A 17,268-nucleotide genomic window follows, 5' to 3' on the forward strand; every position below is an offset into this window, starting at 1 on the left:
ATTTTTATCACATGAAACAATAAAATGTTTCCATCATTTTAGCTAGAATGAGATTCAAATAAGTAGAGGCTAAGTAAAAAGAAAAGGAAACAACCACAAATAAAACAATAATAAATTTCAAAAAGCCATTTAAATGTAGGCTTCATTGAAAGGGCATATGCCAATAGGCATACATCGACAACATCAACTGGTTTGTTAAAAAGCAGACTGAAAACAAATTCTGATATCTAAAACTTCTAGTGACATAAATGGTCAGATTCAAAGAACTGGGTGCACAAGAGGAGGCAGGGTGCCTGGAAGTGGGGCTGCAATAGTCCCACTGGTTGCATTTGCATTCTCCAAAAGATCTACTTGCGGTTTGAAAGATGAAGCTTAATGTCTATATCCCTCATAATAAAGGCCAGATCTGAATTACAATTTTTCAGAAGGCTACCATGAAAAGTCAGTAATTTTCTCATAAAACATAACTTATTTTTCATTTCCGTAAATGTCTTCAAGAGGCTGTAACTTCAGTGAAAACAAAGTTGCTCCCCAAAATGAACTAGTATAACATTGTCTCCATATGGAACACATGACCCATTGATGCAAAGCACTAGAGGAATGCAGTGTTAGCTTCACAGCCTGAATCCTGTTATTATTCTAATTTCTCTGCCTAATTCTTTGCCTGGTATTCTGAGCTAAGGAGTCACCTTCATTTTGTTGAGCATGTATACATTAAACTTGCAAGCTACAGAGGTTTCTTACTTGTCACATGAAACAATAATAACTCATGTTTCAATGTAATGAGCATGCATACAGACCCAGCTGTGAGTTAAAGAAGTTTATCACCTCACCTGTCATATTACAGTATACAAGAAACGGTCTCAAGGGCCCACTTCCATCTGAATCAATATTGTAAAAGCCTGAAGTGTTCCCTCTGTGCTTATAGGCTTCACATGATTGCTCATAGATGGCTGTAAAAGAGCACATTCCATCACAAATGTAATGGCATAATTTTACATTTTATTCAGGGAATTAAAAAAAAAGTGCATGGAACCTGTCAATGGGGAAAAGAAGTTGTGTATGTTCACTGCTAAAGAATGCAGAAGAAATCACATAATCAAAACTACACTTTCATTCAAATTTGTAAAGTATATTTGGTTTTATTTATCTGGGAGATCACAATGGTCATTTTCAAGCATTTTTTTCTGTATTTAAATCTGGAAACTTCAGGAGGAAAGCATGAAGTGTGGGTGTGCAAATAGTTGTAAAAACTGCCAAATAATGTGGATGCAAAGGGTATTACTTAAACCCTGGTAATCAGATTTTGAGGAAACAAACACTATAACTCAACGAAATCAGATTTTTTGTGGTTGTTGTTGTTATTATATACAACAGAAGGTAGGCAGTGTTTCCAGGTGTTTTGGTTGTTTTCTGACATTTTTTGGCTTTCACACTTATTTTCCTCCATTTTTAAATAGAAGGGCAAATGACTTGTCAAAGACTGCAGTAGAAGAACTAAATATGCAAAGACAAAATGACAGCTTCTTGGTCCAATGTCATGTATACTTTATATCAGTCAAGGCCTAAAGAAAAGTCTGTAATGACTTCTTTATGATCAAAAACCTGAGAAAAGGGATGTATGAATCCACCTCTGTACTTGTACAGACAGGAACCACTGATGATAATGCCACAGCTAGACCACATGAACCTAACCTCTCCTTTAACCATTATATTGCTATCAAGGAGTCATACTGTTCTGGTCTTTCTTTTCAAAATTGGACTGTGTGCTCTATGAACTATTATCAAAATTTGAAAACACTGCAAAAAAGAAAGAGACATTAGATTAAAAAAAAAAAAAAAAGTTATGAGTGCTATATAAGTAAAAACATAACTCCATAATAATTCATAACAATCTGGAAGATTTTGATCTATGTAAATTCAGTTTATTTGATTTTTTTTAAAAAGCTATCAAGTACTAGTACAGAAATCCAAAAGAGGTGCTGTTTTTTAAAAAGAAGCTAGTTTTTGAAAGTGTGTGATCTCTGTATTTTTTGCCTGATGGTTGCTGACATTTATGGCAACACTTATCAAAATGATAAACAATTAATTCAGATTGCTTACTCTATGAAGTATTCAGAATGCAAATTTTATGTAATTTTCAAATGGAATTTTGTGGGTCCTTACACTAAATAGTCTTAGTTAAATTTAAACATGAAAAAAGAGATTCAATTATTCATTAATAGTTTTAAGGAACATGGTAGTTTGTATAATAATGTTTCAAAATTAGTAATTTATTTCTGGGTTTATAACAAAAAGAATGTTTCTTTGAGAATTCAGGGGGCATTTTTTTTTCTTTTAAAGTTACACATAAGTGTGATAACATGGCCAAAATTTATCCTAGGTTCTTGATTCGAAATCATTATTAAAATCACTAAAATCAAGTACTAACAGTGTTCCATTTTATATCCATAGTTACAGCATTTTATTAATCATAAACAAACATCCTGGAAGACTTTTATATGTATTTTTGACTATCAATAAGAATTCAATAACTCTTACATATTATTACATTTCTCACGGATTCCAAATCATTCGGAAAGCTTGGCCTCCATCTGTCCTCACAGACATCAACATATGATTTTCCAAATTATAATGAATCAAATCACCTTCATTTTCACTTTGGGCTTGTCATAGTTTCATATTATACATTGTGATATTCAAAAGCATCTGTACTATTGGCATCCTTTCTTTGCTACACAAATTTTCTTAAAATTGTATTTTATGCCACTGTGTTCTTTACAATTAAAGCATTACAGGAAAAGTCATGACTGTTATTAACTCCGTACGAGTGAGATTTAATAGGCAGTCTCCTAAAATCAGTGATTTCTCAAAAAATCCCATGTGTGTAAACATTCTTTTCATAAAATCTGCCAACAAGGCTTGTATAGATTTTATAAGGACAATTTGTAAGGACAGAATTATTTATCTGATCATTAGGGTAGTCTTTGGAATTTTTAAAATTATCTGTAAATTTTCATAAAGATTTCCAGTTATTAGAAGCATATAATGACGGCCAGAGTAATGATTTATTCTGCTTCCCAGAACATGCTTAAAGTAGTACATATGTAGAGCATCTCCTGTGAAATGAGTTAAGTTGCTTTCAATTATTATTTTTTTTTAATTTCTCCTAACCTGTTCCCTGATTCAGCAAACTACATAAGCACGTGTTTAGGGCTTGGTGTATGATTACCTTTGGACATGAATGTAGTCCCACTCTCTCAGAAAAAAATCAGTATTAATTGTTGTGATGAATAAAGATGAATTAAATACATTTCTAAATGATTTGCTGATTCAGAAAGTGGAATTATATGGATAGAAGAGGATATTACTGACCATCTCATGTAAATCATGAAAAATGGAAAACAGAAGCAGATAAACGTTAGAACTTTCAATGAGTTTTTGCTGCTAAATATGTGGAAGACTCAAAGTCTTTCCTTGAACCAACTTATGAATATTTACATTACTTAAAATCCTTCAAATATGAATGATCAGTACAAATATATATTTTTGTGGTAAAAAAATTAAATCAGAAATAAAAACATAGTCAGAAAACATCTTAGACTTACGAAAGTGGCAAGTAGCTCCCTTGTAACCGGTATTGGCACAGTTGCAGTAAAAGCTGTTCCAGGACTGTGAGCACTCACCACCATGTTCACAGTAATTAGGCAAACACCTAAAATGAAAAAACAAAGAGCATTTTCACTCCCTTTTATGTTCATTTACTTGTCACTTATATTTATCAAGGGATGCAAAATCATGGAAAAGAAGCGGATAATTAAGAGGATTTCCCTTCATGTTCCCCACTCTTCCTATTGTCTATAATAAATATATTAATTATGCAATAAACCTGTGAGAACAGAAATAAAGTGTAAGATGCATAATTGTTACTTATTACCATTCAACTCTCTGCAGTTCAATACAAATTAATAAACCAGTGAAAGATTTACATGCTGATAATTCACTGGTGAGTTTTGCAACTGATAGGATTTCTTCAACAAATGTGTCACAGCAAAGCAGCATCACAAGAGTTTTCCTTCTATTAATCTAAAGATAATAGAAGAATATTTTTTAAAAAATCACATAACAAATAAAACTGACCAAAAATAGTACCTGAGAGCTATTTCTTATTCTGAACTCATGGTTACTTCCTATTCTAGAAAGAATAAAATATTCAGTAAGTCAGTTCCATCACAAGAGGTAACTACCAGTAATACCAGTTTTCATTCTGGTGATATGAGCTGAAGAATTTTGGTGTCTTTTTTCTGGATTTAAAATGGTTGACTGCAAAGAAAATTTGCCTGTAACTGCTTAATGGTTAAGACTGCATCACTATACCTAAGTATAAAATTTTCCATGAGATGAAAAAAAGAAAATTTATCTTTTTCATAAACACAACTGAAAAATATATTGAAATAGAGTGGCACGCTTTAACCAATTATTTACTAACTTTTCACCTTAGAAATTAGTTAACATTCTAATTGCAGTGAGTGTATGTGTGTATGCGTGTGTATGTGATACAGCTCAGAAAGTACAAAAAAGGCTTTATTGTTGACGTTGACCACAGAAAAAAGAAAGCAGGCCCAGTAATATTCACAGGATCTTAAAATACCTTTTAATTCATTCAAGAAATCTTAGGAGGGTATTAAATTAGGATTGTAGAAAGTCCAAAAATTCACACATCTGCCTTATGAATAATTCAGGGCCTTTGTACATTCACTCCTCCTGACTCTCAGAGAATTCTATCTTCCTTTCATGTTTCTAAGCAAGGATAAGCAGAAGTTTTCAGAGAAGGAAAGAAAAAAAAAAAAAGTAGCAGGTAAAGCATAGGTAAAATAAGTAAAGTGATATAGGTCACCTATTTTCAAGAAAATAAGTGATGTTTTTGCCAGTGAAAGGGCTGATCTTGTATTTATTATCTCACTTACAGAATGTATTTTCTAAGACAATTCTGTAGATGCTATATGTCTCAATGAGCTCAGGCTTGGAACATAAAAATGAACTTTAGGCACCGGGCTTACAATTACTTTGATATTAAATACTTTGTTCAAAGGAATTGTATAAATGTGCATAGTAATAATTCTTGGGATAAATGCTTATTTTTGCTTTCTACAGGTATGACTAGTTATCAGATATAATAAATATACATCTCCTCTAACATAACTGTCATTCAGGACTTTCAGTGCATCCTCTGACAGCTGCTCTGCTTGCATGTATTTCAGTTATATTTTTTCTTGTTCCTTTTTGATAAAGACATCATTATCCCAAAATTGTACGTGATTTACTTGGTCTTTACTTGTATTGACACCCTGTCCATATGAATTAATCTTCCTAATATTTTTCAGAAGATGAAAAGCTTAGATGCAATTGATGACGCTTGAACGAACTTTAGAATTGAAAATAATTTAGAGTATAATTTAAAACTTTTAACATTAAATTTTACATCTTCCCTCTGTTTCAGAATGTATAATAAAAAGTAGTCACTAGCTACATCAAAGTGAAGTTATAATTACATTATATGCTGCGACCCTACCCAAAGCAAGACTTAGAACAGTGCTTTCTCTGAGGAAACTAATCTTCTAACAAAAATAGTTCTAATGTTAGAAAAAGTATTTCTAATGCTTCATTGGTAAAAGGTAATATTTGGATTCATCACCATGTCTGCTTAAACCAGAAAAAAACCAGCTGATTAAGCATTTACCACATATTACTTGATAATACACTTTTAAGTGTATGACATTGGAAAATGATACACGATTTAAAACCAAGGCAGCAGGCTAATAATAATCATAAGCTAATATTCAAAGGAGAACACTGATCCAGAACATGAATATACTTTTGATAAAGAAGGAAAAAATAAGAATTTCATATGCCAATTATCTACTAAATACATTTTTTGTACACTATCTGCTTATCACGGTTCCAAAATATGGCTAAAAGATATCTTGAAAAGAATAACTAATTGCTGCAATTTTCATTACTTTTCTTTCTTCAGTCTTCAATTAAAAAAAAAAAAAAGAGAAAAATATTTGAAAACTATCCCTGTGCGAGTGCTTTTTTTTTTTTTTTTTTTTACATATAACCCCATTTATTCTGTTTTTTTGTACAACACACTGCTGCCAGGACAAGAGAGGCAATAACTCCTGGTAGGCAATCATATGTTTCTGTGTAGAGCTTGATGTAATTATGACAGATTCATCTGGCACTCTCTCCTCAGAGACTAAATGTGCTAACTTTGTAAGGCATTTAGAATGACACTGTGTCCTTTAAAGTTATTTTGTCAATTGTTTATGTATAATTAGTAGTTATTAAACCAATATATATTGATAAAGGAGATGAGAGAAAAGATAGTAAGGAGAAATCTATGAAGAGAATTATTTGCATGACCAAGAGGTACGTGAGCAATGGAAAATATAAAGATATTATACAAAGAAAAGGCTAAATGAAGGAGCATGGGAAGAGCAATGATTGGAAAGAGTCATAATAATTTAAGCATAAGAGGAGGAATTGTTAAGTTTATGGAACTGAGAAAATAGAAAATAGGAAAATGGTAGGGATTTTTTTGTTTAAAAAGAACAGGTTAATAAATTATATCCCAATGAATAAATGCATGATTAACCAACCGTCTGTCAATGAGGATTGTAAATCTGATAAAGACTACACTATGTATGTTAGATGTGTATACATATATATATACACATGAGATAAAGAATGGACTCAATTATTTTCAGTTTATTTACTATTGCATATAAATTCAGATCACTATGCAAATGGTAATTTTTATTTGTGTTCATGCACTTTAAATGTAAAAAACTATTACATTTAGTGGTCCATTGTTTCTACTTCAAAAGCCATCAATAACTCCAGAATTTGGGTCACGCTTCACTATTTGGAATTGGAGATGCAAAGACTCCCATAAAGACTCCAAGACAAAGAGGTTTGTTTGCCCTCAGCTGTAGAGGGGATATCTACCATCAGGAGCACAGTGGCAAAAATGCTGATTACTTTAGCTTAGGGCAACCAAAGACATGTGGAAATCATTGTAGAAAGAAAATATTTTCTCTCAAACAAAATGGTGCAGAAGATGATACAAGCTACCTATTGGAAATTGGTTAATACATGTAAGCAATTTTAATGTTGGCAAAGAAGAATGTATCTTATCAACTGGGATTTATGGTGAGATGTAGAATGAGTTTGATAAAGAAAAACCTGAATTTTGTTCCAGATGATGAGCTGCAGATATTGAATGGAATGAGACTGTGTGAGGAAACTGGAAAGAAACAGTCCCTTGAGCAAGCTAGCACAAGACAAGAATGGCTTTTTAAAAACTGTTTGTATTGAAATAAAAGATAATGAGTGTAATGAAATTGATGAAGATGGGTGGATTAAATTTCTATTTGATAAGTTAGGAGGACATATGGTAAGCATGCTGAGAGCTGAAAACCAAACCTGGTTTTGAAGTGCAAGAAAGGTGCAATTGTCAAGATATAAGAAGACACAAATTAGCATTAGCAAATTTTAGAGAAAACCAAACCAACCAAACAAAAACCTTCCATAAAGACTTTTTTTTTTCCATTGGTGTCATTGGTCATAGGAAACCACACATAATTTTGATTAACTATGAGAGTAACATAAACTTAAAAAGAGTTAATACAGTGTCAGAAAGTAATAAAAACTCTTCAAAAAAGACTGTGGCTGGGAAGCTTAAGTGGCTTGTACAAGTTCATACTGAAAAAAACCCAGATGGCAGTGGTATTGACATAAAATAAAGATGGTAACTATCTTCATATGCTATAAAAATTCAGCAAGATAAAAAATATGAGGAAAGGCTATATGTAAACCTAACCTCTTTAATGCAGTGCTTAAAACCAACAAAAAAGCAATCAAAGGGTAGGGTGCAATTCTGAATAAACTGAACTTGGACTGAATAAGAGACAAATATTATGATATTTGGAATACTGTAGATAATGCTGAATTTCTATATACTGAGATTCACAGAGTGACTTTATACATATTTATACACATAAACTTCTTTTTAAAAAAACACACTTACATACTATGGCCATTCAAAAGCTGAAAGGAACTGGAATCACTACATGTAAAAATGTACCATCTTCCTTTAAAAATTTGGGTAAAACACCTCTGTGTTCATGGAGGAAGAGAAGGTTCCTAAACCACTCTAAGATGAGCATTTTGAGAGATCCTCAGTTACACTGTACATTGAAAAATCATGGTAAATCAGAGACAGAAATTGTCATCAATTATATTATGAGGCAATTTGGTGATGTTTGCCACTGATAATCTTGCTTAGATCTCCTTTAATGTGTTTGACTAAAGAATATGCAGGTCACCACATTACGTTCTTTGGACTTGATTCTGTTCCTGATTCTGTCTCTTTACTACAAGCAAAAAAAAAAAAGGAAGCAGTGTAGTGGAAGTGAAGTTCAAATGCAGAGCTGAAAAACCAACAGTGATACAGTGCTTTAAAAGCTGGAAGGAAGTGTCATGAGGTCTATCAGAGAGGAGAAGAAGAAGATAGTGAAAGAAGTTTGAAAAGTGAGAAAATGAGTTGAAAGGAGTAGGGTGTGAGAAAGCTAAAAAGAAACATAAATGTATGCTGCATCCCAAACACAAATCCCTAACAAGATATATGGTAAAGTTTTGACGGGGGCCAAACTCTGTTTTGTCATATGTCTGCCACACTTACTGCCTACTACAAAATCAGGATTAACTCAGTAAGGGATAAATTAGTACAAAGAATGAAATACATGCAGCTGTATATGTTCTTAAAAAACGACAGGTGTAGAAAGATTAGTAAGAATACACATTGCATTCTAATTGAAAGGATCACATTGTAGGCAGATTTTTTAGCCTCCTTCTGGAGGTTTCTCTCTGTAAGCTGTTATGACCAATTAGGTAAAGAGCTAGTATTATTCTTGTCTTTGATCTACAAGTTGTTGTGACTTTCTTAAAAATAATAACCTGGATAGATGTACACTGTGTTGTCTCTATGAATGGAAAGCAAGTTCCAGAAATATATCTGTGTAGCTGAACCTGAAATTGGCTATGATCTTGAAGCAGATATCTGCCTACACTGTTTTCCCCAAAGACAGCAATTTTTAAAAGTCTTATAATTCAAAGGCCAGAGTTTTTTAGACCAAAAGGCAAATTTTGAGGACTAGAAATTTAGGGGGTGGGGGAGGAGTGTTTAGAAGCACATCTTTCTCCTGCCTGTTGTGTCATTTCAGCACAGCCTTTCAGCTTGGACCAAGGCCACCATTTCTGTATTAAAACAGACTTTGCATAGATGCCATGATTGCTTTCTCCTGAGTATACAGCAGAAAACCTCTCCTTCCATTGTCCATCTGTGTGTCTGCTTCCTCTCTTCCCAACAGCCTCTGTCATTCTGCAACACCCCTTTTGGCTCGTCCTCTGCCTGCCTTCTCCATACTGAACTCCAGCAATGTCCTTCTGTCGAACATTTCTGTTTCAAGCAAGGTATTCAGTCCCTCCTCCCTGCAGAGGGAGCCACTTCAACCAGTCACTCCCATTTAGATAGATGCTAATACCATCTATTGCAAGTTATGAGATTAGTTCTGACCATAACCTAAAAAAGATTGCTTACTCACTGTGATGAATACTATCTACTGTGTTTCTGGATGGGTAGAATACAGGAAGCAGCAATAACTTCTAAAGGACATAGCATTTCAAAGGGTGAATGGGACTACGTAACACAGGAGGATGTGGGTATCTATAGGTTTACTTGCAAAGACAGTAAGATATTTAAAATTTGTTGGAAACATCAAATAATTTTAACCCCAGTTACTCTAATTTTATTCACAGTTCATGGAAATCTAATTGCCGTGCTAAGTATATTGCATTTATTCTAGACTTTTGAATTCTTACAAAAGAAGCAACATGCTATTTTGTAAGCATTCTGTTCTTTGTCATCAAGTCAGTATTGGAAACAAAACATTCAAATAAATAAATAAATGAGTAAATATTATTTTCTTACCTGTCTATAATGCCACATAAATCTATCTGAAGGTCACTGAAATTGCCAAAAACATTTTGCTGAACTGAGATCATATCCACTGCTTTGTTACCAATGGAAATGAGTCGCATGCATCCTTGAAAGCCACCAAATGAAGTATTACATTCAGAAATGTTTCCACTGCTAGGGCAGCCTGAAAGAAGCATAAAACCTGGATCTGAAAAAAATATTTTATTGAAAAATTTATATATTCCAAAAGTAGACTGAATGTTGATAATCTCCAGGTGTTGTAAACTTTGTGGGTAGAAGACTTTAGGCAGAAGTTCTTCTGATTAGGCATGGTAGTGCAACTGTAAAGAAATACTTCTGTGCATTCTTACTGTTTTTAAAGCATATGCAAAAGCATCATCAAAAATTTGGGTAAAGGATAACCCAAGCAGCAGTTCCAAAGCAATGAATGGAATCAAGATGTGAACAGATTGACTAACTGACCTTAGTCAGAAAATGTTAAGTTACAATACAAGGTGCACATGATTTGGACAAGTTTTAAGTCACAACTGAAGTAAAATAAGACAAAACTTAGTTAGTAAGTACAGTGATTTTAATTTATCAAGCTGTCCAGAAATTCTGGAAAGTACTGAAGACAATTTCTTGATGCAGGTCATCAATGACTCAACTAGGAGAGATGCTCTGTTGGACCTGTTACTTGTAGACAAGGAAGAAATGGTTGAAAATGTGAAGGGCAGTCTTGGTTACAGCAAACACGAGGCTGTGGAGTTTATGATCCACAGAAGAGAGCAAGAAAAAAAGCAGAATTACAACCCTGGACTTCAGAAGAGTCAATGTTGGTCTGCTCAGGACCTGTTTTGAGGATCCCATTGGAAATCACCTTGGAGAGCAAAAGGGTTGGATATTTTTCAACAAAAAACTCTTTGGAACATAACAAAAGTCCGTGGCGATATCAAAATAGTTAAGCAAGTCTGGCACAAAGCCTGCAAACATAAACATGGAGCTCCTAAGTGAATGCAAACACAAAAAGAAAGTACACAAAAAGTGGAAGTAGGGACATCCAATTTGGAGGGGAATACAAAGACATTACCTGCATGTCTTGGAATGCAGTTAGGAAATCCAGACTTCAGGTGGAGTTAAAACTATCAAGGAAGGTGAAGTGCAACAAAAAGGTTTCTATAGGTACAACAGCAGCAAAAGGAAGTCTAAGGACATTATAAGTGCACTACTCCGTGGGGCACGGGACCTAGTGACAAAGGTCTTGGGAAGAACTGATTTGTGCAAGACCTTTTTTCTTCAGTTTTCACTGGTAAAACTAATCCTTAGGCTTCTCATGTCCTAGCAGATTATGAAGAAGGGAAGCAGTACCCACAATAAAGGAAGAGAGTCCAAGGGGCACCTGAGGGTGCTGCAGGAGCTGGCCAATGTCATTGCAACAATTGCCATTGTCATTGTGAAGCCATATCATTTTAATCCTCAATAGGGCTTAGCAATTTGGTGAGCTTCTTGATGACTGGAGAACACAGATGTTACAGTCATCTTCAAGAAAAGCAAGAAGGAAGGCACAGGAAACGAGACCAGTCAGCCTTACTGAGGTCCCTGGCAAGTTCACAGAGCAAATCCTCTTAGCAGCCATTTCTAAACATATGAAGGACAAGAACGTAACTGGATAACTTTAGCTTCAAGGCTAAAATGTGCCTGACAAATCTCTTTGTTTTCTTTGCTGAGGTCATGAGCACTGTGGACAAAGGGAGAGCAGTATGCACTGCATACCTTGACTTTAGCAAAAGCCCTAACAGTTATCTGTAGTCTCCCTATCACCAGATTGATGAGATATGGGTGGGATAAGTGGACAATTGATGATGCAAAGTTCAGCTGATGGTCAGTGAATAGAGGGTCCTTCAGAGATCAGTACTCAGAGCTATGCTGTTTACTGACTTCATAAATGACCTGGATAACAGGACACAGCGCACTTTCAGCAAGCCTGTGACTGATACCAAATTGGGGGCAGGGATCAAATGTTGGAGAGCAGGGCTGCAACACAGAGGTACCTGGGCAGGCAGGAGAAATAAGCTGACAGATACCATGAAGCTCAGTAAGAACAAGTTTAAGTCTTTAATCTGAGATGGAACAAGTCCATGCAACCATCCAAGCTGGAGGATAACTGTCTAGATCCATAGAGAAAGGCCTGGGTTCCTGATGGCCAACAGGTGGACCATGAGGCAGGAATGTACCCTTGCAGCACAGAAGACCAATGGCATTCTGGGCTGTATTACCAAAAGCACAGCCAGCAGATCTGGGGAAGTGGTTCTTCCCTCTCTGTGGCACTTGTGAGACCACATCTGGAGTCCTGTAGTTCTGGGCTCCCCAGTACAGGAAAGACATTGACATCCTGGAGTGAGTCCAGCGGAGGTCTTCGAGATGGCCAGGGACCTGAATGCACAGGCTGTATGAAGAGAGGCTGAGAGAGCTGGGCCTGTTCAGTCTTAAAATGAGAAGATAAAGTTATCTGGTAAGATGATACAGAGAAGATGGAGCCAGACTTTTTCCAGCAGCGCACAGCAATGGGACAAGAGGCAAAGGACAAAAGTAAAAAATGGTAAATTCTGATCAGACATTAGCAACAAGTATTTTTAGCATGAGGGTGGTCAATATGAGAACAGTTTGCCCAGAGGATTTATGAGATTTCCATCCTTGGAGCTGTTCAATTTTTGAGTGGTTACAACCCTGTACATCCTGATCTAATCAGACTTGTTTAGAACAGAGAGTTGGGCTAGACAATGTCTGGATGTCCTACCCAACCTATGAATAACATTCTGTAAGTATCTAATATTGTGGTTTGTCAACTGTGTTACTGATCCTAAAATGCCGTGTTCACTGATTGCCAATTAAATAAACATCATTAATAAATCAATAAATTGCTTTGAACCTGATTTGATTTAAACCATGTCCATTGAGCAGTTTTTTCCAGTGGCAGCTGAACACTGCATGACAAAATATGCCTAAGTGTTTTTTTCTTTGGCTTTCTTCCAAAGGGTAATATTGCTTCTGGAATGATGCACAAGGGCCATTCTTTGATCTTAGTCAAACAATACTGCATTCTGGTTCACAACATTCAAAGACCTTCTTGTTTCATGACGTTAGGAAGCAGTGACACTTTTAAGACACTTCTCTATTACACAGAACTAATGGGTACTTTCTGAAATCCTGTAAAGACAGTGCAGAGGTTTACCATACAGGAAGCAAAGTGACAGTGGAAACTAGTAAATCTATTCAAATGAGTGTACAACAACATAAATAATATAGATATGTTTTTAATAAGGATACAATAGAAAATGAACTAAAACTGAAATGAAACAGGTAAATAAATTCTCAGTGTCTTTTACTCTGGTGAGGAACCAAACTGTTGAAAACTGTTACTACCTTTCTAAAGGAAAATGTTTATTATCTACTTGGTATATTGCTTTAAGAACAACAAATCCGTGAACTTCCAAAAGTCCAAATAGGAGCACAGTAAATTTTCAGCACCACACACAGTTACACAAATCAACTACAGGTCTAACCACATTCTTTACAGCATTCTACAATAAAATGGTAAAATAAATTCTGTCATTTCTGGTAAAAAAATCTGACACTCATTTGAGAATGAGATACTTCCAGTGGAGTTCATATGAAAAAAAAAAAAAAAAGCCAAAGAAGGCAGAAAAAGGTTATTTCTTTTACACTTAGCTATTCTATTCTACAAAATTGTTTCTCGGATTTTTTTCTTGGTGTTGTCTTCTAGTTCTGTCAGAGAGAAGGCAACATCATTAATATTAATGAAATTGGAATTCCTTATAATTGTGGGCTGGATATTAAAGATAGGAAGAAATCCTTTAATAATGAGATTCACCCTTTATGCTTATTGCAATATTAAATAAACTCTTTTTTGCCCATATAGTTGCAATGAGGTATTATTTCAAGAACTGAGAGAGGTCGTATAACCTTGATGATAACATGACTAGAAATTGTGCTGAAATAACGCTAAATTATTTTCACGTTTATTACACATTTTCCCAGCTAGGCATACACATTTCTTGCATACTTTGTATTCATTAAAACAAGCAGACTAACCACCATGTCCCCAGGACACCTCTCCTGGAAGGCTGATATTCAAGTTTTAACAACCAGCATATAGAAACACAGTAAATACTCATATGAACTTAGAAAGTAAGTCAAAATGCATTGTCTGCATTTTGACAGTGGTATATGACATAAAATTTTAATAAATTATTTTCTAAACTCAGAAACCTACTACTTTTCCCCAAGTTTGTATGACATGCATGAACTGCTGATTTCAGCTATAGAGCTGAAATCAGAGAAGCTAAGGGGTGGATATGCAGTTAGTAATTTCAGTGTTCTTGGAATTAATTTGCTCCTTCCACCCCTTAAAAGATAAATAGAAATGTCCTTGTACAACTTAATTGAATATACAGTTATTTGCAACTGCTCATATCCCTCCTGATCTGTTCACCTGTGCCTTCAACCCTGCAATGGCGTGAATCACCTAATCAGACATGTGGGATCCTGAAGCATAGAAGGGGAAAAAAAAAATTCTTCTGGTTACTCAAGGCCAATATTCTGCCCTTTTGATTATCCATTAGGTCAAGGGGTATCTTTAGTAGATAAGGCTAAATGCCAGATATGAAAAGTCATATGGATGCTCATATAGCAGTTCCTATACTTACAGTCTGCTTGTAAGTGTAACATCTATTTACAACCTGTTGTTTCGAGGGAACTGATCTGTGGACAATGACTTGGTCCATACTCATTTAGGGTTTTTTATGCATTTTTCAATTTTCTCAGAAATCTGAGAACTATTAATAAATAGTTCAGTCATGAATTCCTAAGCTACTAAGTGATGAAGCATTAGGTTAGTGTTGAATAATGCTTTCAGATAGTTTAACATTGCTACTGTGTGGTCCATGTCCAGCCAATTTCCTGCTCAACTCTATCAGTAACCATGTATGTGATAAATGACAAAACCACTTAGTGACAGATAATTGTCAATATTCCTAGAGAAATGACGATATCTAAACATAAATTTAAGGCATAAGTTATATTCTCCAAACGTAGGAAATTTGTGTCACTCTGGTAAAAAAAAAAAAAAAATAAGAGTGTGTATCATGTAAAGAGGATATTTGCACAATTAAGTAAGCATTCACTTGAAGTCCTCCCAGTGGAAGATTCTCACAAAAAATTGATTTAGCAACACAACAAGTGTGCACAAAAGAGACCTTTGTGTGTCTGTCTGATTGTCAGACAGGCTATATTCAATTATCAGAGCATGTTACCAGAAAAAGATGTTCTAAAAAGTGACCAAGGATTTAGAGTGGTAGTTTATTCTACCCAACATTATAAAATTTTAAGGAAACAAAAACTCAAAAAGGTCACAGCAGCACCTGAAAACTAGATCCTTTGAGAGATATCCAAGTTAGGCAAAGAAGACTTGAGGCAAGCCAAATAATTCTCACCATTTGATTAGATATGTCAGGAAAAAATTATGTTTAACTGTGGGATATTGCCAGCATAAATAAACAACATATTTCACCTCCAAAGTAGAAAGCATCTCCTGAATAAATTTGCAGAGGTATGGAGGCATGAGCAGATGAGGTCACATCATTGTCCACTATTACACTGATACGATTCCTTTTGCCAGAGAACGATACAGAATGCCACTGGCCATTATTTAATCCAGCACCTGAAAGGAAAAGAAAAAGTAAAATGGAGTATGAACATCCATTATTTGTTATACTACCTGAATATTGTAGACCTGAAAGGAGGAGAGACGGGTAGTGCAATCATAGCCCACATAAAAATTCCAAATTATAATGAAAAGAAGAAAAAATATTAATAAAGAACACAAATGTCTCTGTCCCTTCCCTCGCTTCATATCTGATAAAGAAAAAATAAAAGTACTTCAGTCAATAAGTCTTACTGTTGTAATACTCCTAATTATTAGTAATACATCCATTTGATGTAGTGACTATGAAAAGTATCCTCCCAATCTAAGGAGGTTACCATAAAGATATCATTGTGATGGCTGATACAGTATTTTACACATAATACACATTTTTGCTACACTATTACAAAGGATTTCTTCATCTTTTAAAATTAAAGGTATCCATTTTATTGCAACCCAATAAAACAGCAAAATCCTATAGATGCTAAAAGCTTCAGCAACTGTCATGTCAATGTTGCAAGATTATTATTCTTTCAGTTGTCTCCTTTATTGGAAATGTATAGGAAAAATTTATGAGCATTTAGCCTCTAACACCAATTTACGTTACCTCTGGCCGTGTCGGTGTAAGGTGCCACAAAGCAATAAGCCTAAAGCCCTGATGCTGGAAAGCACTTACATATATAAATATATTGAAATAAATTTTTTACAGGGCAGTAGGTAAGCACATTATTATCTTTAAGAAGTATTTAAGTCAATCACATTCTTGAATGTTCTTCAAAACAGAGATACTCCTTTTGGTGACGAACAAAGAATACAACCTTTGAATTATGTAAAGTCTTTTCTTGACTGCGGAGTGCTTATGATTTGTGATCTGTGATTTCCCTCTTGAAATTTCTTGTATTTCTATACTCATCTCTAGAACGTGTTGTATATTTTTCCTGGTTTCAGCTGGGATAGAGTTAATTGTCTTCCTAGTAGGTGGTATAGTGCTATGTTTTTGAGTTAGGTATGAGAAGAATGTTGATAACACTGATGTTTTCAGTTGTTGCTAAGTAGTGTTTAGACTAAAGTCAAGGATTTTTAAGCTTCTCATGCCCAGCCAGCAAGAAGGCTGGAGGGGCACAAGAAGTTGGGAGGGGACACAGCCAGGGCAACTGACCCAAACTGGCCAAAGGGGTATTCCATATCATGTGACGTCACATCTAATACATAAACTGAGGGAAGTGGAGGTGGGGGGGGATCGCCACTCAGGGACTAACTGGGCGTCAGTTGGTGGATGGTGAGCAATTGCATTGTGCATCATTTGTACATTCCAATCCTTTTGTTATTATTATTGTCATTTTATTAGTGTTATCATTATCATTATTAGTTTCTTCTTTTCTGTTCTATTAAACCGTTCTTATCTCAACCCATAAGTTTTACTTCTTTTCCTGATTTTCTCCCCCATCCCACTAGGTGGTGGGTGTGGGAGGAAATGAGTGCGTGGCTGCATGGTGCTTAGTAG

The 17,268-nt window shown here is 35.0% G+C and overlaps 1 protein-coding gene across 2 annotated transcripts in view; it reads right to left on the minus strand.

The window, feature by feature from the left end:
* Window positions 1-17,268, minus strand: part of CNTNAP4 (contactin associated protein family member 4) — a 248,668-nt gene that overhangs the window by 58,156 nt on the left and 173,244 nt on the right. For both annotated transcript variants that reach the window (XM_069777544.1, XM_069777546.1), the window contains 4 exons: window positions 15,633-15,782; window positions 10,055-10,226; window positions 3,609-3,715; window positions 834-953 (listed from right to left, as the gene is read on the minus strand). In XM_069777544.1, coding sequence (XP_069633645.1) covers window positions 834-953; window positions 3,609-3,715; window positions 10,055-10,226; window positions 15,633-15,782 — 549 coding nt within the window. The remainder of the gene's footprint in view (window positions 1-833; window positions 954-3,608; window positions 3,716-10,054; window positions 10,227-15,632; window positions 15,783-17,268) is intronic.

This window comes from Haliaeetus albicilla, chromosome Z (genome assembly GCF_947461875.1).
Source record: "Haliaeetus albicilla chromosome Z, bHalAlb1.1, whole genome shotgun sequence".
In the NCBI taxonomy this organism is placed as follows: Eukaryota; Metazoa; Chordata; class Aves; order Accipitriformes; family Accipitridae; genus Haliaeetus; species Haliaeetus albicilla.